Consider the following 23296-nt stretch of genomic DNA (forward strand, 5'->3'; position numbering starts at 1 on the left):
TGCCATCCCAGTGGGCATAGAGGGAGAATATAACAGTGTGCCGAGGGCAACGAGCCATGCGAGGGGACGCAGTACACTGATACGGTGTCCATGACGACCAATTTCAGTATAAGCACCAAACAAAAACCTTAAAAACTCAACTAAAGATCGACAGGGCTTAGGTTGACACCTGAAATATGTCAACATGGTAAGAAAGTCGACACAAGCATTAGGTCAACAATGGAAAGGTCGACGTGAGTTTTTCATGTTTTTCCCCCTCCAAAACCGGCTGTATTTCCTACCCTACCATCCACATGGTGAGCGCTGCATTGATATGTGTCAATGACGACTTACCGCAAAATTTGGGGCAAAAAAATGTGAAAGACTTCCCATTGTCGACCTAATGCTTGTGTCGACCTTTCGACCTTATCCATGTCGACCTATTTCTTGTGTTTACATAAGCCTTGTCGACCTTCAGTGGTGAAACTAATGTATTTTGACCTTCATAGTGTCAACCCTATGACCCATACCCTATGCAAGTCACTACTTACCTTATACATAGCAATTATAAATAAAAAATGGAAGATTGGTTAGATCTATAACAATTTAATACAATATCTAAAATATATGAAGCCAGAAGGCTAAAAACAGTGAACAATAATAAATGTAGACAATATAAAATGTCAATGACATCTCACCACACCGAACCACATGGGGGGAAGGTCCTGGAAGTCCCAGATGTTCAGAGAATGTGCACAAATGGCGCCCACTCGATGGTGGGGATGAACCGGAATGTCCAAGAGATGATGTTGATGCTGTCCCCAAGCTGCAGTATGGAGGGAGGGCACAGAGATGTTGATGCCAGGAGTGGGCCACTCCTGGCATCAACATCTCTGTGCCCTCCCTCCATACTGCAGCTTGGGGACAGCATCAACATCATCTCTTGGACATTCCGGTTCATCCCCACCATCGAGTGGGCGCCATTTGTGCACATTCTCTGAACATCTGGGACTTCCAGGACCTTCCCCCCATGTGGTTCGGTGTGGTGAGATGTCATTGACATTTTATATTGTCTACATTTATTATTGTTCACTGTTTTTAGCCTTCTGGCTTCATATATTTTAGATCTTGTATTAAATTGTTATAGATCTAACCAATCTTCCATTTTTTATTTATAATTGCTCATATTGCTTAATCACAGCACTTTAATTAGCGCTGCCCACCCCCCTCTTTTTTCCTTTTGTCCACCAATTTGTACAGGATCAACTACCCTGTCCCAGGGCAGCTGCTCAGAAAAACCACTCAGTCAGGCGCACCTGTTCCTGAATCACCCAGTGTGATCCAGGTTCACCTCCCTTTTTTACCTTATGCATAGTAGCAATTGAAGAAAACATGATCTAGGTATACAGATGGAGCCGGCCTAGTCTTTGCAGGGGCTGGCGAAAGTATCGCCAGCCCCCGCTAGCGGCCGGCTCCCGCCAGGGGCGTGCGCGCACAAGACGCTCGACCACCGTGTGCACGAGGCGCTCGTGCGCTGTGGCAACGGAGCTTGCCCCGGGTCCCCGACGCCTCCCCCGCCGTCGCCGCCGCCCTACTTTATTATGTAAATATCAGTAACCCAGTTGTTTTATTAATCCTTACTTTAAACTTTGTATAGGTACAAATCTTAAAGCTAAACCTATCCCCAGATATAGGGGGAGATTCTCTAAACTAAAAATGCGGTAAAAACCCTGTTTTGGGGGTTTTACCACATTCTGGGATGCTCTAAACAACCCCCCGCCGGGTTACCGCGATGGGGGGCATCGCCCGAAAAATGGCAATGCCCCATAGCCTATGGGCTTCTACTGCGACCCACCGCCGCCCTGCACGGACCCCCGCCACCCCGCACTGACACCCCCCCCCTCCCCCCCCTCACCTGTGTCCGGACAGCACAGAGCTGTGCTGCCCGGACCTGTGACCTCCTCCTCCCTGCACTGTGATCCTCTTCCGGGTGCAGGGAGGAGGAGAGCCGGGCGCAGCAGCAGCAGTGCTGGGTAAGGGAGGGAGGGGAGAGCCGCCAGGACCCGCTGACTCTCACCGCAAAGGACAGCTCTTAACTCAAGAGCTGTCCTTTGCCATAATCATCGCATATGTTAGAGCATATGCGATAATTATGTAGGCGATGGGCGGCAAAGGGGGCGGAGCTGGACTTCGGATGTTAGAACATCCCGCCAATAATATTTGCCAGGTTCCTAACTTTAATCCTGCCCACACATTAACAATGTATGCGCCCTGCCGCCAAATCTACCCATTTGCAGATAATTAAATGTCCTGTGCGTGCAGTGAAATTAAATTACATTGTGTTACTGGCTAATAAAGCAATGGAAATAAAGATGCAGTGCTGAAGTATGTTGGCATCGCAGCTGAACGTAATGATGCGCAAGCCACAGACATGATATTCTATCCGGATCGCTGTCAACCGGTCCTTTACTGAGCGGAGCATAAAACACTGCGGGAGAGAGCGGCACTGACGATCATTTACTCCCAGAATTTTAATTGCGGAGATTAATTTAATTGTCATCTATTGTTTGGGCCATTGCAGTCAGGCGACACAGTGTTAAGTAGTGCATCAAATGCCTTTCCTAGGGCATCCTGTTCTACTGGTGTAATACCAACACACCAAATAAAGGCATCGGTTAATGCTTTCATGTCATTAAAACAAAACTTTTTCGAATCCCCCCCCCCCCCCCTGCGAGCAAAAACCCGTGACACGATGTGAGCGGATGTGTATGCCTACACATCCACTTGCATGTAGCCACACAGAGGAAAAAAAACATTTGATGGTCACTCCCCATCGAATAATTTTTTTCTCCGTTCGGTATGAAAAGTGAGCCTAGACTTACTTTTCATATGGCCACTTTCCGCCAAATCGGGGGCGGGCACTGAGGTCATGTGATGTCAGCCACTTGCCCTGAGCAGGCATGGGCTCACCTGCGTTCACAGGGGTACGCCCAGCATTTCTATGGGTTCGCCCACCTTTTTTGTGGGCATGCCCATACAACGCTGAGTGGACCCCTGCGACCTCCCCTCTGCCTGCCATCATTCTGCGAGTGTCCCGGGGAGTGTGAGTCCTGTGTGAACAGGTCTGCAGTTTCTCCAAAGTGATACGTCGATGAGAAGCCGGATCTCGATCACAGGTATTCATGGGTCATCTAAGAAACTCACAATCATCGGTGGACCACAAGCTGAGGTGTCGCGTTGACCCACCAAAAATTTAAAACATTCATATCGACTTTTTCATGTGTTCACCTTTTTCTCAGTGTCGTTTTTGTTAATGTTGACTTTTTGGGGTGGACCTATTGACTTAACCTAGACATTGTCCATACACTTTTGTGAGAGAGTGTCCAGATGACAGGTCATGTGACACCATATTTGGGCAGTTTCAGCAATGTCTTTTACATACATTGGGTCAAAGAAGGTTGACGAAGGCAGTTGGCTTACATCGGCAGGCTTGGTACTTTGGCGCTCCATTGATGGCACTGGTTAGATTTCAGCCCGGAAGGCTGATCATTTATCTGCAAGTAGGGTAGCCAATCCCGGGATCGGTAGGATCCCAGGATTTGGCCCTAAAAACGCTGGTATTTGAATCCTGGGATTGGAGCTTCCAATCTCAGGATTCGGCAATTGGCCTGCGCATGCGCAAATCTAATGCCGGGCAGCGTTGAGAGTCCAGCTCAGATGCTGCCCAGCTGCTCCCGACCCCGGTGTGCTGCTTTGCGGCTGTGCGCAGCATGACCTGATGTCAGAGATCACTGCTGCATCATCTCCCGGCACCCAACCTCATCACCGTCGCTGGGCTCACCGCACCGCTGCCTGTCATTCCAATCGGCAAGGCTTCAGCCGGCTGCAGGAGCTGGTCTATAGTTTGTTCCTGTTATCTCATTTGGCTGGAACTCTGATTCCTTATGGATGTTTGTGGACTGATATTCTTCATTATTTGCTTTTAGTTTTAACTTACCCTCTTGCAGGTTAGTCGTCCTCTATCGTCTTTCAAGGTCGTGCTCCCTTTTCTTGATCTCCTTAACCCCTTTGCTTTAAAAATACAGGAATATGCTGACAAACAGCCTGATTCAGGCTTGTTCAGAAGGGGGGAGAATTTATTCCTATTCCGATGGTGGGGGGTCTATGCATGCACATTTTTGCGCATGTCCAGACCCCCTCACACTTGCCGAGTCATACACTGTCTAGCGAGCGGATCTGAATCAGACCCAAAGTGTGGTATTACTATTCAGGGGCAGAAAGGGTTAATAAAAGCAGTCAGATAATACATGTACAGAGTTCATCGAGTATGAATGATGCCAAGGTCATGTGTTTTCATCTCTTAAGCCGGGCCTCTTTGTATGCAGTATAGACGTGAGTATATCACTTATTTTGAAGTGAGTAGACATTTGCATTTATTTTATTAAGCTTTGTCTTCAATGGATAGACCACCATACCGGGGACCATGTGGTTACCAAACCAGGTCCCTGTGGTTACCATACCAGATCCCTGTGGTTACCATACCGGGTCCCTGTGGTTACCATACCAGATCCCTGTGGTTACCATACCGGGTCCCTGTGGTTACCATACCAGATCCCTGTGGTTACCATACCGGGTCCCTGTGGTTACCATACCAGATCCCTGTGGTTACCCTACCGGGTCCCTGTGTTTACCATACCAGATCCCTGTGGTTACCATACCGGGTCCCTGTGGTTACCATACCAGATCCCTGTGGTTACCCTACCGGGTCCCTGTGGTTACCATACCAGATCCCTGTGGTTACCATACTGGGTCCCTGTGGTTACCATACCAGATTCCTGTGGTTACCATACCGGGTCCCTGTGGTTACCATACCAGATCCCTGTGGTTACCATACCGGGTCCCTGTGGTTACCGTACTTGATTCCACGTCAGGAAGAGTCGTTATTGGCCACAGGGAGATCGAGTTCCTTCTGAGTTGGCTGTTCCGGTCATCCTCTACATGATCCCTGCCACCTGGGGTAGGATATAATTTTGTTCCGGTTCAGCTGCCAACAAGGACAGGGTTGGTCTTTACATCATAAAAGTACTTGCTGGTGGCTGAATGGGAACAGAGTACTACCCAAAACCACAGAGTTCATCGAGTATGAATGATGCCAAGGTCATGTGTTTTCATCTCTTAAGCCGGGCCTCTTTGTATGCAGTATAGACGTGAGTATATCACTTATTTTGAAGTGAGTAGACATTTGCATTTATTTTATTAAGCTTTGTCTTCAATGGATAGACCACCATACCGGGGACCATGTGGTTACCAAACCAGGTCCCTGTGGTTACCATACCAGATCCCTGTGGTTACCATACCGGGTCCCTGTGGTTACCATACCAGATCCCTGTGGTTACCATACCGGGTCCCTGTGGTTACCATACCAGATCCCTGTGGTTACCCTACCGGGTCCCTGTGTTTACCATACCAGATCCCTGTGGTTACCATACCGGGTCCCTGTGGTTACCATACCAGATCCCTGTGGTTACCCTACCGGGTCCCTGTGGTTACCATACCAGATCCCTGTGGTTACCATACTGGGTCCCTGTGGTTACCATACCAGATTCCTGTGGTTACCATACCGGGTCCCTGTGGTTACCATACCAGATCCCTGTGGTTACCATACCGGGTCCCTGTGGTTACCGTACTTGATTCCACGTCAGGAAGAGTCGTTATTGGCCACAGGGAGATCGAGTTCCTTCTGAGTTGGCTGTTCCGGTCATCCTCTACATGATCCCTGCCACCTGGGGTAGGATATAATTTTGTTCCGGTTCAGCTGCCAACAAGGACAGGGTTGGTCTTTACATCATACAAGTACTTGCTGGTGGCTGAATGGGAACAGAGTACTACCCAAAACCATTAATGTAGTTGATAGATGCCCTCAACCAAGTAAAGTGTGGCAGAAGTTATTAAAGACGTGTGATTTCCCCATGTGGTGTCCTGGTGCCCGATTCTCCTAACATCTGTGTCTATACTGCAGTCCATGGTCCATGGTACACCAATGACAAAAGGGGCTGCATTTATATAGGTGCTCCACCCAGTGGCGGTTTTTACCTATGGGCTGCAGGGCTCCTCCTCCACAAAGGTAAGACCCGACACTGGCTCCACCCCATTCTACATTCACCGTGTACGTGGCCACACGCTACAGGCCACATTTTGCCTGGTTTTGGGGGGGATGATGTGGCAGAATCACATACATCATTTGAATTCATCTGAATCTTTTATTTCCTCCGAAATACTATGCATCGACTCCTCATATATTACAAAGCACAGGTCACTTTGGTGTTGTCTTTGTTTTAAATGTGCTAATTGTATATTTTCAGTTTCCATTAGATCTGTAATAAATGTGCTACCTCTGTTTATGGGCTTCCATGGAATACATGTCAAACTAATAAACTCAGTGACAGAGGTTCCTTTCAGTCACCTTGGAGAGTTGTAAATCTATGAGTTCTATCCTCGTAAACGCTCCATAACCAGGGGCGAATTTAACGGCCAGGCCGCCCCTAGGCACAAAATATTTGGCCGCCCCCCCCCCCCCCCCCGTATATATGCACATGTGTTATATATATATATATATATATATATAAAGTCCAGATGGGAGCAGCACGTCCTCAACCAGAAGAATAAGTCAGGGTGCCATCCATAACCCCGCAGGGTCAGCATACAGATCCAGACGGCGGCACTCCCCCAATAAAGATATTCTCACTCAGCAGAATTCAGGTATATCCTGATGAAGAACCGTTAAATAAAAGGTTCGAAACGTTGAATTCTGCTGAGTGAGAATATCTTTATTGGGGGAGTGCCGCCGTCTGGATCTATATATATATATATATATATATATAATGCTGGAATGAGAGGTGCCACTACTGCAAGGACAAGCAGTGCCGGACCCTTGGGAGAGTATATATATATATCGATAGATCGAACTTATGGAAGCACAATAAATAGTGGGACACACATGCACATGGAGGAACACACAGTTAACATGAAAATGTATTATCACTTACTGTGTGTTTAATAGTAGGGATGCAAACAGTTAAACTGTCTGCTCCAGACACATCCCGCACAGTGCACTGCAGCAGCAGCAGTATGAGGAGAGGAAGGAGGGTTCACTGGGTTCACTGACTGCAGGGAGAATAGTTCCATGCCTCAAGTAGTAAGGAACATAAAACACAAGCAGCGTAACTCTTTTGGACAGCTTGTGTGGACGGGACTCCGGAAGGTGGACGGACTCCGGAGTTTCAGAGCTTCAGGCTGTCTGTCAGCGTGTGACATATGCCTGCATGCACTGCTCAGGAGGGAGGGACGGGACTGTCTCTTCATGCTGCCGACGCTGCTGCCCAGAGCGTGACAGGTACAGCGGCGGCAGCAGCGCACAGGCACAGTAGTGGGGAATCGTGGGATGCAGAGAGTAGAGAGCTCCTTCCTGCTGACCATCTTTTATTGAGCGGCGAACGTGTCAGTGTCTGAGTGACAGCAGGTGCCGCCCATGACAGGTGCCGCCCCTAGGCCCGTGCCTCACGGGCCTAGTGACAAATCCGGCCCTGTCCATAACATAAAGTAATGCAATGAGGTGATGAGGTGCAAGGTCACAATTATAATACAGATGTGCGGTTCGGATCTCCAGAAATCTAAATCCACCTGGATGTTATGCATGCGGACCAAAGCCAGGGGGGTGATTCATTAGTGATGGTGCCAGATTTGACCCCATTCTGATGGTGAGGAGTCTGTGCATTCGGCGAGAATAATACTTGCTAAGGCGTTTGCGTGGTTAGGGGAGGGCGGGAGGGGGGCGGGACGGCGGACACTGGCCCGGAGCAGTTTTATGGGAAACCATTGAATGATTTCTCTCCCCTTCGGCTGCATGTGAGGGGATGTGTTCACGTATATGCCCTCGCATGGTACTGATGGGATTTGGCAGCGGGGGCAGGTGGGCAGTCGGCCGGGTGTCCTTAACCCCTTGAGTGGTAGGTTTTGCTGGGGCAGGACAAACCTACCAGGGCAGGTTTGTCCTGCCCCAGCAAAACCCACCACAGTTGGAAGCCCCCCCCTCCCCACTTCTGCTCCAGCGTTATTACGCCGGAGCTTCCCTGCCGCCGCTGTCCTCGCTGCCTTAGCCGCCGGCCTGTCACATTCAGCAGTGATGTTGGGCGGCAGGCTGGGGGATGTTCGCGGCGGCTCAGGAGGACTTGGGTGCCTGAGCGAGTCCCCCCGAGATGCCCCGAACATGCCCGAGCCTGCCGCCTACGTCATTGCTACTAAAAGTATGGCGGCAGGCGGCTGGGGGAGCGGGGTTAGATGAGCTCCGGCGTGCGATCACCAGAGCACAGGTGATGGGAGGGTTGGAGGAATGACTGGGGGGGGGGGCTCTAGAGGTGCTGCGCCAGTGGTGCACACCTGGACACCACTGGCGCGCACTTATTTCATATTTGTGGTATGCCAGGAATTTTTTTGGGACAGCCCGCTGAGCCCGAGAGATTTCCGGGCATACCACTCAAGGGGTTAAGCCGCTCAAAAGTTTTTGTTCACACCTTGAAAAAGAGGCCCAGCAGCCTCGAAACGTCGGTCTATGTGACACTTTTTCACTAAAGATTTTCCACATTCAAATCCGTGAATGCCGCCCTCTTTCTTTCTTCATTGTACCACAATTGCTGGGAAGGCAACACCGTAATGGGACCAGTCAACTAGAGTGCCGACCTACCTTTGAAAAAAAAATATATATATATATATACACACACCTTTAACATTTGCTTTGATTGAGTTCACCGCTGTAACGCACTCTCGCTCTTCCTGTCACGTAGATGGATTGCAGATTTTTTTTTTTATCTCTGATTATTGTATTTTCTAAATTGTGTTTCTGTCATTTCTGATTTATTCATTTTAAAATGTCTGCTTCCTCCTCCCCAAAGCCTTAATTACCTTCCTATTTAGCTTTGTATTTGTTTACTTTCAATTTGTTTCCTAAGGTCCGATAAGCCCATTTATTCTGCAACATTTTAACAACATCACATTTATCAGTAAATGACCATAAAAATGATCATTTTGTCATTCTACTCTCCTCTCGTTGCAAAAACTAATTTCCAAAAAGTTAACAACCATGTCCACAAGTCAAACACCACATTCTTACTCATTTGTAAGCCAGACGGAGGATTAGAAAAGCTCGGGTCACTCCAGGAAGGGCAGAGTACGTCTTGTAATTGTATGCACACACATACCAAGGGCGCTACCCGCATCCCCTTGCATGCAGCCAAAGGGGAGCAGGGCTGGAACAGAAATCTTGAGGCCCGGTACACTGATGCCTCTGGCGGGCCCCCTTAAACCGACACCTTGCACTGAACATTCTTAGTATACTGCTTATTGAATGTGTTTTTGCATTAGCCTGATGATGGAGTTCACTGCAATCACCCCTTCAATAGGGATATAGTAGACTTACCCGCTCTCCTTGCTCTCAATAAAGTTTTTTAGGAGCCTTGCAGAAGGACATGATTCATGTCTTCCGCTAGACTCCAGAAAAACTTTATTGTTATATGTGTGCGGGGAACAAAGAGTTTATAAACCAGGCATTCCGGACTGGGTTATAATAAAACTGCAAAATGTATTCATTAAAAATATCATGAGGCAAATGTATTACTAGTCTGCTGTGAATGATTTACACCCCTCTGTTGTAATATAATGTAACGCGTTTCACATCCATGTCTTCCAGGTGAGCTGCAAGGTGCTGCAGTTCTTTCACCAGTACATGCTGGGATGTAACTACTTCTGGATGCTTTGCGAAGGGATTTACCTGCACACTCTCATTGTGGTGGCGGTGTTTGCTGAAGAACAGCATTTACACTGGTATTATCTTCTGGGCTGGGGTGAGTGCCAAAGACTCACGCGTTATCTTATTTCCTTGTTTCTTATTATAACAAAGATAAAGGATGTATCTGTAATAGGAATTATACGGCATTCAGTTGTCGGTCTTCTTTGAAGACTGTTAAAAGAGGAGTCACAGGGGCAGAAGTTTGGGAGGCAATGGAGTCATCTGCCGCCGGGCTCCTGCTCTCAAGGGGGCACCTCTCCTCCCCTGCACGTTTAAAACAGATAATTGAAAGCCATTGATATCCCTTCTGTAGCTGAGTTCTGAAATATATATTTGTTCTCTCTCTCTATATCTATATAAATATATATGTGTGTGTGTGTGTGTGTGTGTGTGTGTGTGTGTGTGTGTGTGTGTGCGCATGTGTATAAAACACATATTTCAGAAGACACATAGGTACTTGTTTCCTAGTACGGCGCCCATGATTTCAATTGTATGCCATCGGGTCTGAAAAATTGGTCACATCGCATCGCATGCGACCAAAGTGCATGCGATGCGATGCGACCGACCCGATTTTTAGATTGTACCCAATGTTAAATGTTTCCTGAGACCCGATTTTACATTGGGCCCAATTTTCATTGTATACCCACCCTGATGGGTCAAATGCCCCCCCATTGCTAACACCACCCCACGATCAACGTCAACACGAAGCGTGGCGAGCAGCGGCAGTACGCGCTACGTATTACGCGTCCGCTCGCCTCGCTGCGCTCGCCACACTATATAAAGTCAACTCCACGCCAACGTGTATAGTGGGGGTATGAAAGGGTCGGAGGACGTGTACTGACACCCCTCGCGGGCTCGCTGTCCTCGCCACGCTTTGGGTTGGCGTTGATCGTGGGGTGGCATTAACAATGGGGGTGGGGCATTTGACCTCATAATTAACCATCAGGGTGGGTATATAATTAAAAATCGGGTCTGGGGGGGCATTTAACATTGGATCCAATGTGAAATCGGGTCTCAGGTACAATTTAACATTGGATCCAATGGCAAAATCGGGTCGGTCGCATCGCATGCCATTATAATGGCATGCAATGCAACCGTTTTTTTTAATTGTACGGAAAACATCTTTGAAGGGCTAAAATCGGGTCGGTCGGGTCTGATCGGGTGCCATCGCATATCTTAAGTTATGGTATGCGATGGGACCCGACAGGCGCCGTGCTAGGAAACAAGTACCAACACATATTATATAAGGTTGTGTGTATGTGGGGGGGGGGGGGAGGGGGGGAGAGACCAATATATTTCTTGCCTCCGGGCAACTTTGATGAACTTACGCCACTGGGAGGAGAGCCATTAAGCCAGTGGTCCGCAAACTTTTTCGAATCACGGCACCCTAGAGCATCAAAATATTTTCAAGGCACCCCTAGGTCAAATGCTGCTTATCGAGAAATTCAGAAAAAAAATTTTTTTAATTAATTGCTTTGTGTTTATATGTCACAGTTATCTGGTGAGGGACAGGATTTGCTCCTGTTTGTCCACATAAATTATGATTGGCAGCCACAAGCACTGGTTTTGCCTGTTGCATTGACCATTCATAATATGAATTGATCCTGGTCCACCAACCCAAGGCACCCCTGCAAGTGTCCTGAGTCACCCCAGGGTGCCTAGGCACACAGTTTGGGAACCACTGCATTAAGCAATAGTTAAAACATCCTATGCACAGCTCATAAATCATTTCTTCAATTCACTGTTTTCAGAATCTAGTGAAAATGTTCGATATTAACATACAGTATACATATAAATGTTTGTTAAGGTATTACTGAGATAAACATACATGAAAGGATTGGTATGCTTATGATCAATCCTCCCGGGGCACTCACTGGGCCTGATTCGTATGCACCAGTGGTGGCTACGTCTTATGTTAATGATAATATCTATCCATGTCTCGTTACCCCCATCTGTTCTTACTGGTGGCATCCCACAGGGTCCTGTCCTTCGTCCCCTGCTCATTTTCCTGCACACCGCTTCCTTGAGAAAATTCATTAGTTTCTTCGGTTTCCAATACAATTACTATGCCCAGGGTCAGATTGATAGTTAATGCCACAGAGAGAATTCCCGGTGTGCCAATGTGCCTGCAGGCCCAGCTATGGTCGCGAGAGGGTGATAGACCGGTGGCGTGGGGGTTATAGAGGGTAGAAGATGTCTGGTTGGCATTGTGCGCATGTAAAGGGGCCATCGCAGCTGTGCGAATAGTGGCAATTACATTTACAACAACCCCACAATCAAATGTCACACACACACACACCCCGGTGGGTGTTGCAGCCGAGTCACCTGTGACTTGTTTATACTCCAATTGCCAGTTTTGTGTTATGTGACAAAACTGGAAATGTGCTGTTTACTCTTTATTTTCATTGTCCTTGAAGGGTCAACTTTAAAATACACAGACTACATCTGTGCACTAATGAAAGAATTATTATTTTTAATTGCACCTTTTTCTTCTAGCCTAGACCACTTTTTGTTGACCTTTATATTCATTGATTTGCTTAAATATTAGTGTTGAAATGTGCTCTCTATTGTGTGTATAGAATTATACAGCACATCTCACACATCACTGCTGTGTGTGTGTGTGTGTGTGTGTGTGTGTGTGTGTGTGTGTGTGTGTGTGTGTGTGTGTGTGTGTGTGTGTGTGTGTGTGTGTGTGTGTGTGTGTGTGTGTTTTGGTTAACCTTTTATGCACTCCTGTATTTCAGGGTTTCCATTAGTGCCTACATCAATTCACGCTTTTGCAAGAACAAAATATTTCAATGACAAGTAAGTTGAGCATTTTTTGTGTCATTCTGACAGGTGAATATAATGGTACATCAATATACAAAATACTGTACAATAAGCCTTTGGCTGGGATTGTGTGTGTGTGTGTGTGTGTGTGTGTGTGTGTGTGTGGGGGGGGGGGGGGGGGGGGGGGGGTCTGTGCACACCACATTTCCTGTTTGAAAGTTTATCCTGTTTATACTATACTACAGTATATACTGTATTTATTACTGTTACAAAAGCTAGAATATTACTAAACCATAAGTGATATTTTGTTTTGGAGGGAGGGACTCTTTGGTACTGCCAGCGGTATCTTCCCCTTTCCCATTGTGATAGATATAAATATATACCACAGTTATACATATTGGGTGGCAGCAGACCCCACGTGTGCCTCCTCTGACAGTTATTATGGGCTTGATTCTGAGATGTACGCACGTTCATTCGTAACTACAAATGTATGCTCAGCGGTGTAGGAATAATATCCCAGCCACCAGGAGTTGTATAGAGACCACCATATTTGGTGCCACAACCCACAACCATCGGGTAAGATGAGACGCCGGATTAATTTGTGCTGTGTACGGGAATGCAGTCCCAGGCAGTAACACACTTCCAATATGCAACACACCTTCATCTCACACTTAGGGGGGGGATACAATTATCGACAGTAAAAAAAATCTGAGAAAATCACAAAACAGGTTTTTCTGGCATTCATTGGTTTCCCCAACACACACCTTTTGCCATTCTTTAAAGCTACAGGTCAACATTCCCCTAAGTGTGTTATTTGTTTTATTTCCATACAGCTGTTGGATGAGTGTGGAGACACACTTGTTGTACATCGTTCATGGTCCAATCATGGCCGCATTACTGGTAAGGATGTAATAAGAGACATCTCTGACATATTTGTCATCTGTTATTTGTTTGTTTGTCCAGGATGCATTCAGACACTGTTCAATCGATTTGGACGAAATCAACGCGAAGTGGCTTGATTGGGTCCAGATTAAGTTCGCAACCACTAAGACCCCCAATCCTGCCAACAAGGGGGGCTATTCACTACATAGACTTGCATAACGACTTACTTGGCGGCTGCAATAGAAACAGGCTGATCGGGCTGGAGCTGACATCCCACGTCTTCCCTTGAAACGCCAAGGGATGTCTGCATTTTCCCTGACATGCCCAGAAAACGTCCAGTTACCAACCCCCAAACGCTGGCTTTCTGTTACTTGTGTACAGCCAGTGATTAAAAAAGTCGCTGGATTTTATTGCAGGATTGCCCCGCTCATGCGTACTACGAGCCATAATCATGCCATACTCATGCGCAGCCATTCGATTATCTCCAGCCTGGAGCATGCACAATATTGGAGATGGTGCTGCGCATACCACTGGCTTCTATGGGCTGCATTGGCTGCAGCCAGGCCAGATTAACAATGGGGCGGACGGACTGCAGCTGGCTCATTGCGGCAGTGGTTGAATTTACAGGGAGGGGGGGCATGTTGGAGAAAGGGCGCTATATAAATTAAACTTACTTACTTACCTTAGTGTTGACTACACTGTACACCAAATAAATGTCACTTCTATGCGGATTATGGGACTAGGACTGACAAACTAGGCAGCCTACAACCATTACTCACATGCTGCTGCTCTTCCCATTGCCTGAATATTAACTTCAGCTCCTGCCTTCATAGCCAGCCTGATGAGGCTACATTACTTCTGTTGGCTAGTAAGTACTTTATAGTGAAGAGCCCACTATTTCTTTCTGGTAGGGTTTCTGTTAGAGCAGACATGTCCAACGTTGGCCCTCCAGATGTTGTGAAACTACACATCCCAGCATGCTTTGTAACAGTTTTGCTATTAGAGAATGCTAAAACTATTGCAAAGCATGCTGGGATGTGTAGTTTAAAAACATCTGGAGGGCCAACGTTGGACATGCCTGTGTTAGACCACTTATCTCCAATGAAGTCAACACTTATCTTTGGCACCATAACTGTTTCTCTGTGGACCTCAGTTTGAGTTGGAATCTTTGTTGCGAAAATGATACATATATCCATATAATGCATGCATATTAATATTATCAGTTATTTATAAAGGGTACACATATACTGCAGCACTTTACAGAGAACATTCAGTCATCTGTGCTGCCCCAATATATGTCCTGCTTGGTTTAGACATTTATTGGCCTTTAGTATAAAACATAAAGGTGGGTTGACATGGAAATCCTGTGTAGAAAGTCTTCGAAGTATCCACAACTTATGTTTTTATGTAGCATGTAATTTGTAGCCTGTTAATAATGATGACACTTGCAAACTTATCTTTTTTGCATGATTGGCTGTTTTGCATTGATCTTTTTAGCTAATAGTCATGTATAAATTAGTAAGCCAAGATTCCTATTGGATTTTTAATCAAAAAGTCCTGGGCCTTAAAGCCAAAAGGCGTACAGATGAGTCTTCACTCAACTTAACCGACTTATGGACACGTGCCACCCAGTCGCGTGTTAGTTGAGTGTGATCTGTACCTAAACTTGCCTTACCCTAAACCCAAAATCCAGAAGCCAACCTTCATCTTTGGGGTTTTAGTCATGTCGGGCTTATGAGCCTTTAGTTCTTCCAACTAAATATGTTTACTTTATCTCCATTTATAATTCCATTGTAGCTACTATAGCTATTTATCAATAGAGTGGACAATAAATTGCTCAGGCAGTAAGAATGTTCATGATTATGGTGAGTAAGGGTTAGAAAACAGGATTATGCAAATGAAGAATTGTCATCGAAGACACATTGCCGTTATTTTCTTATTTGACTTCAAAGAGTCCGGTCTACAAAGCGATGGAAAAGTTTAGTATAAACTGAGGAAGCCGCCAGCAGAGATGGCGCCAGTAAACTGATGATTAGCAGACTCGGCGAGCCGACAATACAGATTATATTTGTAGAATTCATAACTCTTTTAGAACATAAATTATAAATTATACATAGAAAACAAAATCTTGCATAAACATAACGAATATAAAGAACATTGGCCTAGCATTGATGCAAATGACAGCAAAGCCTAAAAAGTTGTTAGGAGCTACTAATGCAATCCAGAATGTGTCTCTGAGGCAAGGGCATTGTAAGAGAGGAGAGGGCCCATGTGCAGGTTCTCTACTGGCCCTCTCCTCTCTAGCATTGAGTAGACTCGTCTCTGGCTTTATGGCAGTCTACTGGGCATATGCAGGTCTCCAGGAAAATGGCTATCACACCTTGTTCCCGTATACTTCTCTATCGTGCATTCTCAAATCTCTGGGAAGATGGTCATGGCGGCCATTTTCCTAGTGAAAAATCTGTGGGAGTGGGGTGCTCTCTGTGCCCCCCCCCCCCCCACGTGGACCCAGGGGACAATTTGCACATTTGTAGTTTACATTGCAGTCAAAATTTGTGATTATCTATATATATATAATATAGACATGGCAACTCATACAATAGAGAGGAAAATAGGGGTACAACAACTTCATCCTACAATGCAATGGGTGCCAATGTTACACACATGTGATTGCAGAATTCTAGCCATTCACAACATGAGAAGAGAAGGAAGAGATCAGGAGAAGAGTTGCTGAGAAGACTGATTCACCATTCAGAGCTCACGGACACAATGACCACTGGAAGGCTGGTTCCTGCAGACCTCAACATACTTATTGCAGATTTATTAAGCTCAGTGAAGTGATAAAGTGTCTGGATTTTTTCACCGGCCAATCAGCTCCTACCTGTGAAGTTACACTCTTGGTTTGAAAAATGACAGGTAGATTGGCCGCTGATAAGAACCAGACACTTTATCACTTCACCGAGCTTAATAAATCTGCCCCTCAGTTTGAAAAGGCTGCTGAGAGGGGCAAGCAAGGAATATGGAGCCATCCATGTTGGAGACCACATGAAAGACAGACAAGCCAAAAAACATATTCAGCACATGAACAGGAGCAAAGGATGGATAGCTTCTTATTGACCTCTAGCAACATGACAGCTCCTATACCATAATGCTTTACTTTTCACCCCTATGGCGAACATCATCTTAGCAGTATATTCAAATTGAATTATAAGTCATGTTATGAGGAAGGAACAATGAACATAACACACAGGAGCTGAGGCAGAAGTTCCCGATGGTCAGTTGGGCCCTGACCACACTCTTGGCTATGAATTCCCAGGTGTCAAGACGGCCACTACATGCAATGACCAAAAACTGTCAGGAAGTAAATTAAATGGCAACAAAAAAAAGCCATGTAATGAAAAAAAATAATTATTATGTGCAATTTGAAAACATTTATATTGTAGCTATGTATAATATTCAACTCATTATTCCACTTCCATAAGTTAAAAGTCAAGAGAAGAGGGTGATTGCTGGTGGTATCTCCTTTGGATTAAGCTTAGATCAAAATATAGAAACCCCTACAAAATGTTGACCCACTGTCCATTCGGACTCCAACAAAATGGTCACCATACAAGCAAGTGTTTTATGGAGGCTGGCAAGAAAGAAGCTTAAACTGAAAGACAAACCAATCATCTTATGTGACCACCAACCATTTACATTATTTCTTAAGAATTACTTGTAAATTATTTTTAGAGATGTGCTGCTCGGTTCGGTACTCTTTACCTAGATGGGCGCCAGCGATTGAAATCGCAGGCGTCGGGGGTAAAAATCCCGGTCATCGCGGGCATCGCGGGTAAATCGGGATGCCCGCGATGACCGCGATTTTCCCATAGGGAACAATGTTAAAAAGGCTGATTGACCGCGATTTTACTGTTAAATGCCTCAATGGACCCGATTTGGGCATAGGAATCAATGTTAAATGGGCCACAGAGCCCAAATAGGCACAATTAACCCTTAAATGTCCCCCCCAATTTTTAACGCCACCCCACGATCCACGCCAACCCGAAGCGTGGCGAGCGCAGCGAGCCCGCGAGGGGCGGCGGTACGCGTCCTCCGACCTTTTCATGCCCTACTATCCACTAGGGCGTGGAGTGAGAATAGAATAGTGTGGCGAGCGCAGCGAGCCACCGAGCCCGAAGCGTGGCGAGCGCAGCGAGCCCCGCGAGGGGACGCGGATACCTTCACAGGTAGACGCGTCCCCTCGCGGGCTTCACAGGTGTCGGCGTCGCCACGGACACCTGTGAAGCCCGCGAGGGGACGCGTATAACTGTGAAGGTATCCGCGTCCCCTCGCGGGGCTCGCTGCGCTCGCCACGCTTCGGGCTCGGTGGCTCGCTGCGCTCGCCACACTATTATATTCTCACTCCACGCCCTAGTGGATAGTAGGGCATGAAAAGGTCGGAGGACGCGTACCGCCGCCCCTCGCGGGCTCGCTGCGCTCGCCACGCTTCGGGTTGGCGTGGATCGTGGGGTGGCGTTAAAAATTTGGGGGGACATTTAAGGGTTAATGGGCTCTGTGGCCCATTTCACATTGATTCCTATGGCCAAATCGGGTCCATTGAGCCATTTAACAGTCAAATCGGGTCCATCGGGCCTTTTAACATTGATTCCTATGGTAAATCGGGAGCATCGCGTCGCGGGCATCGCGGGTACATTTATGGCCGGCCGCGACGCGACCGACACGATTTCCATGTTTAACATGGGTTTCAATGGGAAATCGCGGGCATCGCGTCGGTCGCGTCGCGGCCAGACATAAATGTACCCGCGATGACCGCGACGGGCGCCCAACTAAGTAAAGAGTACCCTCGGTTCTACAAAAACATCAAATCAGCCCAAATTTTGTGGACCCGAACCAAACCAAAACTCAGGTCCGCATCCCCCGAGGTGATCTGATCCAAACCAAGGGCCTTATTTTGGTTCATTATTTCTGACAAAATCCTTCTTAGATGGACAAAACCATGTGCACTGCAGGGGGGGGAGATGTAACATGTGCAGAGAGAATTAGATTTGGGTGAGTAATTTTGTTTCTGTGCAGGGAAAATACTGACTGCTTTATTTTTACACTGCAATATAGATCTCACTTTGAAGTAAAACCCCACCCAAATCTAATTCTCTCTGCACATGTTACATCTGCCCCACCTGCAGTGCACATGGTTTTGCCCATCTAAGAAGGATTTTGTCAGAAAGAATGAACCAAAGTAAGGCCCCAAGTCCTGAACTGGATCTACACACGGTTCAAAATTCATCTGAATGATACAAATCTGAATTTCAGCTTTTGGATTGACAAACGTCCGTAATTTTACCTGTTTTTATCAATGATTATCGATTTTATTTATTTTAATCAATTTAAACCAAACCAATATCTAAATCCGAACCCAAACACTTGAGAGTGGTTTGGCAAAACCTCAAAACACGACATGACGCATCTCTAAGTATTATACAATAGCCTGTTGTTGGATTGTGTTAAATGAATTGACATAGCTTTATATAAGTCAATAACATTAAGTTTCTATCATTACAGGTCAACCTGTTCTTTCTCCTGAATATTGTACTAGTACTTGTGACGAAGTTACGGGACACCCACCGGGCAGAGTCCAACATGTACATGAAAGCAGTGAGAGCCACGTTAATTCTGGTGCCGCTACTAGGGATCCAGTTTGTTATATTTCCATGGCGGCCGGAGAACCGACTGGCAGGAGAAATCTACGACTATATCATGCACATATTGATGCATTATCAGGTAGGAGCCAGCTTGCATTTCATTGAGACATTATTCATTTCCATACTGTGCAATTGGGAGGAAGGGAAATGTATATTAGCTATTTATTATTCATAGCTTTACACTGGGCCAGCAAAACAGGTTCTAAAGGCATAAGTTACATACTGTATTGTAATACAGTACTGAAGGATGCTTATTATAAGACTTTGCCTATTTCCCATGAACTGTTACATGTGAGGCCTTCCCAGTGGTTATGTGCATTTTGTTGGGAGACAATTAACCTACTGGTATATTTTTGGAAGTGTTTAAGGAAATTTGAGTACCGGGAATGGTACTCAGGGAGAATATAAAAACTCCACACAGTTAGGGCCATGGTGGGAATTGAACCCTTGAAATTGAAGGGATCAGACAGAGGGGCAGATGTATTAAGCTTGGTAAAGAGATAAAGTGGAAGGTGATAATGCACCAGCCAATCAACTATGTTTGAAAAATGACAGTTAGGTGTTGATTGGCTGGTGCATTATCACCTTACTCATTTTGTCCACTTTATCTCTTCACCAGGCTTAATTTATCTGCCCCAGAATGAGAAGGGGCTCAGAGATAGACCCAGGGGCGTAACTATAGCACAGCAGCCCCCGCGATCATGGGGGGGGGGGGGGGCGCTGTGCATGTAGGGGCGCTGGGGGGCTGCGGTGCTATAGTTAGCCCCCTCCCATCTGCCCATCCACCGCTTGCCTGCCCGCCCATCCGCCGCCCACAGCCTTACCTGTCTTCAGTGGTGGTCATTCTTCTGCTAGTGAGACGGACCACAATAAAATGTCCGCCCCATATAGCAGACATTTCTCTGAAACTGTCTGCTGTATGGGGGCGGACATTTTGTGTTGGTCCGTCTCCATAGCAGAAGAATGAAGCCAGCAAGTTACGCCACTGGACAGACTGTTATGCACATGTTTGTATTTCTCTGCACTTTGCAAGTATTTACCATATGTATTTTTTTTCTCTTTATTTTTAAGGGATTACTTGTTGCTACAATCTTCTGTTTCTTTAATGGCGAGGTAAGATCAATATTGTATTCTGCTGTCTGTACATGCATGTGTCATTCATCCGGACACCCAAGGAGAGACTTTTGTATACAGTATTTGCTACTGAATATTAAGCACGCAATGATGTCTGTAAGAGCGATAATGGACTGAGAGAACTTTGGTGCACCTGGAATCCGGCCATTTAACACGTACAATGTATTCCAACTGTGCATGTGTCCTGCAGGGCATACGTCCCACATACAGAGTCAGGGATGGAGAAGCATCGTCTTGTTACTGTAATGGGCATTCCTGGATGCTGACTGAGTGGTGACTACTCAGATTCCTTGAGATTAGTCTGTTATGTGGCACGGGCAAGAGGGGGGAAGGAGTGGGCACTAATTACCCAGGCCTAGGTTGCTGGAAGGGCCCAGGTCAACTGCCATACCTAGACTTAAGGCTGGCACCATCTTTCTGGTGATATCTTGACGTCTGCACATTGCAAGAAAAAACTCTGTGTGCTCTTTGCTCTCTAGTGCACATGTTCCATCTTCCCAAATATCACTGAGAAGGCACCAGCCAAGGAGGCAGGACGCACTTCCTGCAAGCAAAGCAGGAATTGGGTGCCCTCCCCAACACCAACTTCTGCCCTTTGCATTATAATGGCTCCCTCTGTGGAGCACACACTAATCATTAGGGGGTGTGGACCTGTCCCTTTTTTAAGCCGAGCCCCCGTTCACTACTCAAAAATGCCAAGTAATTGCCGGGTGGCCGGTGTGAAAGGGGTATAAGTGTTATGTTCCCACCATCATGCTTCCTAGAAGGTGTAGTTGTGTTCTTGGGATTATGGGGGAATTCTGGTTGGCTCGCAAAGCACATTTGTTTTGCTAATGGACAAAACCATTTGCACTGCAGGTGGGGAAGATGTAACATGTGCAGATATATATATATATATATATATATATATATATATATATATATATAAACGTGGTAAGGAACGGCGTCACTCCAGGGGACTTTTAAATCTCTTTATAAATGCAGGAAATATCAATTACATGCTACATCGCTGCTACTGCAGTCGACGTTTCAATGTCATGTAGACATTTTTCTCAAGACACGATGTGCATGAACAAACATCACAGCGCAAATGAATAACAATATATATAGAACTTACATGTCCAGCAGCGTCCATCCGGCGGCCGGGTGCATGCCTTCCAGCCCACTGCGTGGGGATGAATCAGCATGCATGACGTGTGCTTCCTGTCCCCGTTGCCGGGAGACACATTAAACAAACGCCCCCAGCCGCCGGACGTCATCCTATGGATGACAACAAATACAATACATCAATAAAAAATGTGTAGCGGTGATTACTTAACCTTAACCAACCACTCAATTATCAAAACTCTGACACTAAGATGCGGTCTGAACTGAAGATTACACAGGCTAGACAAAATACAGTAGATGAATGAGAAACGTAATATAGATCAAAATAAAACACTCCAATTGAACCTCTCATTCAGTCCCAGAGGTTTACATGTGTTCAATTTATAGATCCAACGGGATTCAAGTTTGAGCAAAGCTCCGTCCCGATCCCCGCCACGTCTGAATGGTGGCACATGATCGATTAGAATAAATTGTAAATCCTTGACGGTGTGACCCGCCTCCAGAAAATGCCGGGCAACCAGCTGATCCGCGGATTTATTTTTGATGGCGTTGTTAATAGAAGATCTGTGTAAAGCCATCCGATCCCTTATGTTACGGATGGTTTTACCCACGTAATGTAGCTTGCACGGGCAGAATGCCAGATAAATGACGTGGGTCGTTGTACACGTGAGAACGTGTTTAATCTGGAACTTGAAGAATAAACGCCCCATGGCCTGTTACACCAGGGGTAGAAATATTAAAGATAGTGTGGTTCACACTGACATTACGGGCTTCGATGTCCCTCCCTCAGCATCAAATTTCTTAACTAAAAAACCGGGATGCTACCGTTGTTTGAGTTGCACAACGTGTAAAAATCTGGTAACATGTACTTCATTTAATCATCCTGTTAATAACATCAAGTTCCAGATTAAACACGTTCTCACGTGTACAACGACCCACGTCATTTATCTGGCATTCTGCCCGTGCAAGCTACATTACGTGGGTAAAACCATCCGTAACATAAGGGATCGGATGGCTTTACACAGATCTTCTATTAACAACGCCATCAAAAATAAATCCGCGGATCAGCCGGTTGCCCGCCATTTTCTGGAGGCGGGTCACACCGTCAAGGATTTACAATTTATTCTAATCGATCATGTGCCACCATTCAGACGTGGCGGGGATCGGGACGGAGCTTTGCTCAAACTTGAATCCCGTTGGATCTATAAATTGAACACATGTAAACCTCTGGGACTGAATGAGAGGTTCAATTGGAGTGTTTTATTTTGATCTATATTACGTTTCTCATTCATCTACTGTATTTTGTCTAGCCTGTGTAATCTTCAGTTCAGACCGCATCTTAGTGTCAGAGTTTTGATAATTGAGTGGTTGGTTAAGGTTAAGTAATCACCGCTACACATTTTTTATTGATGTATTGTATTTGTTGTCATCCATAGGATGACGTCCGGCGGCTGGGGGCGTTTGTTTAATGTGTCTCCCGGCAACGGGGACAGGAAGCACACGTCATGCATGCTGATTCATCCCCACGCAGTGGGCTGGAAGGCGTGCACCCGGCCGCCGGACGGACGCTGCTGGACATGTAAGTTCTATATATATTGTTATTCATTTGCGCTGTGATGTTTGTTCATGCACATCGTGTCTTGAGAAAAATGTCTACATGACATTGAAACGTCGACTGCAGTAGCAGCGATGTAGCATGTAATTGATATTTCCTGCATTTATAAAGAGATTTAAAAGTCCCCTGGAGTGACGCCGTTCCTTACCACGTTTGCATATTTTGTGGATGGCACCCGGGGCAGCTGACTGAAAGCCATTGTGAGTGCCGGCTTTAACCAAACCAACCCTCTATATATATATATATATATATATATATATATATATATAT

General features: G+C 46.1%; 1 protein-coding gene across 1 annotated transcript in view; it reads left to right on the plus strand.

Moving 5' to 3' along the window:
* CALCR (calcitonin receptor) overlaps positions 1-23296 on the plus strand; it is a 173907-nt gene that overhangs the window by 120132 nt on the left and 30479 nt on the right. The window contains exons 8-12 of the mRNA XM_083189448.1: positions 9722-9875; positions 12565-12625; positions 13423-13489; positions 19031-19249; positions 20242-20283. Coding sequence (XP_083045574.1) covers positions 9722-9875; positions 12565-12625; positions 13423-13489; positions 19031-19249; positions 20242-20283 — 543 coding nt within the window. The remainder of the gene's footprint in view (positions 1-9721; positions 9876-12564; positions 12626-13422; positions 13490-19030; positions 19250-20241; positions 20284-23296) is intronic.

The sequence above is a fragment of the Crinia signifera genome, chromosome 5 (assembly GCF_055691185.1).
Source record: "Crinia signifera chromosome 5, ASM5569118v1, whole genome shotgun sequence".
Lineage (NCBI taxonomy): Eukaryota > Metazoa > Chordata > Amphibia > Anura > Myobatrachidae > Crinia > Crinia signifera.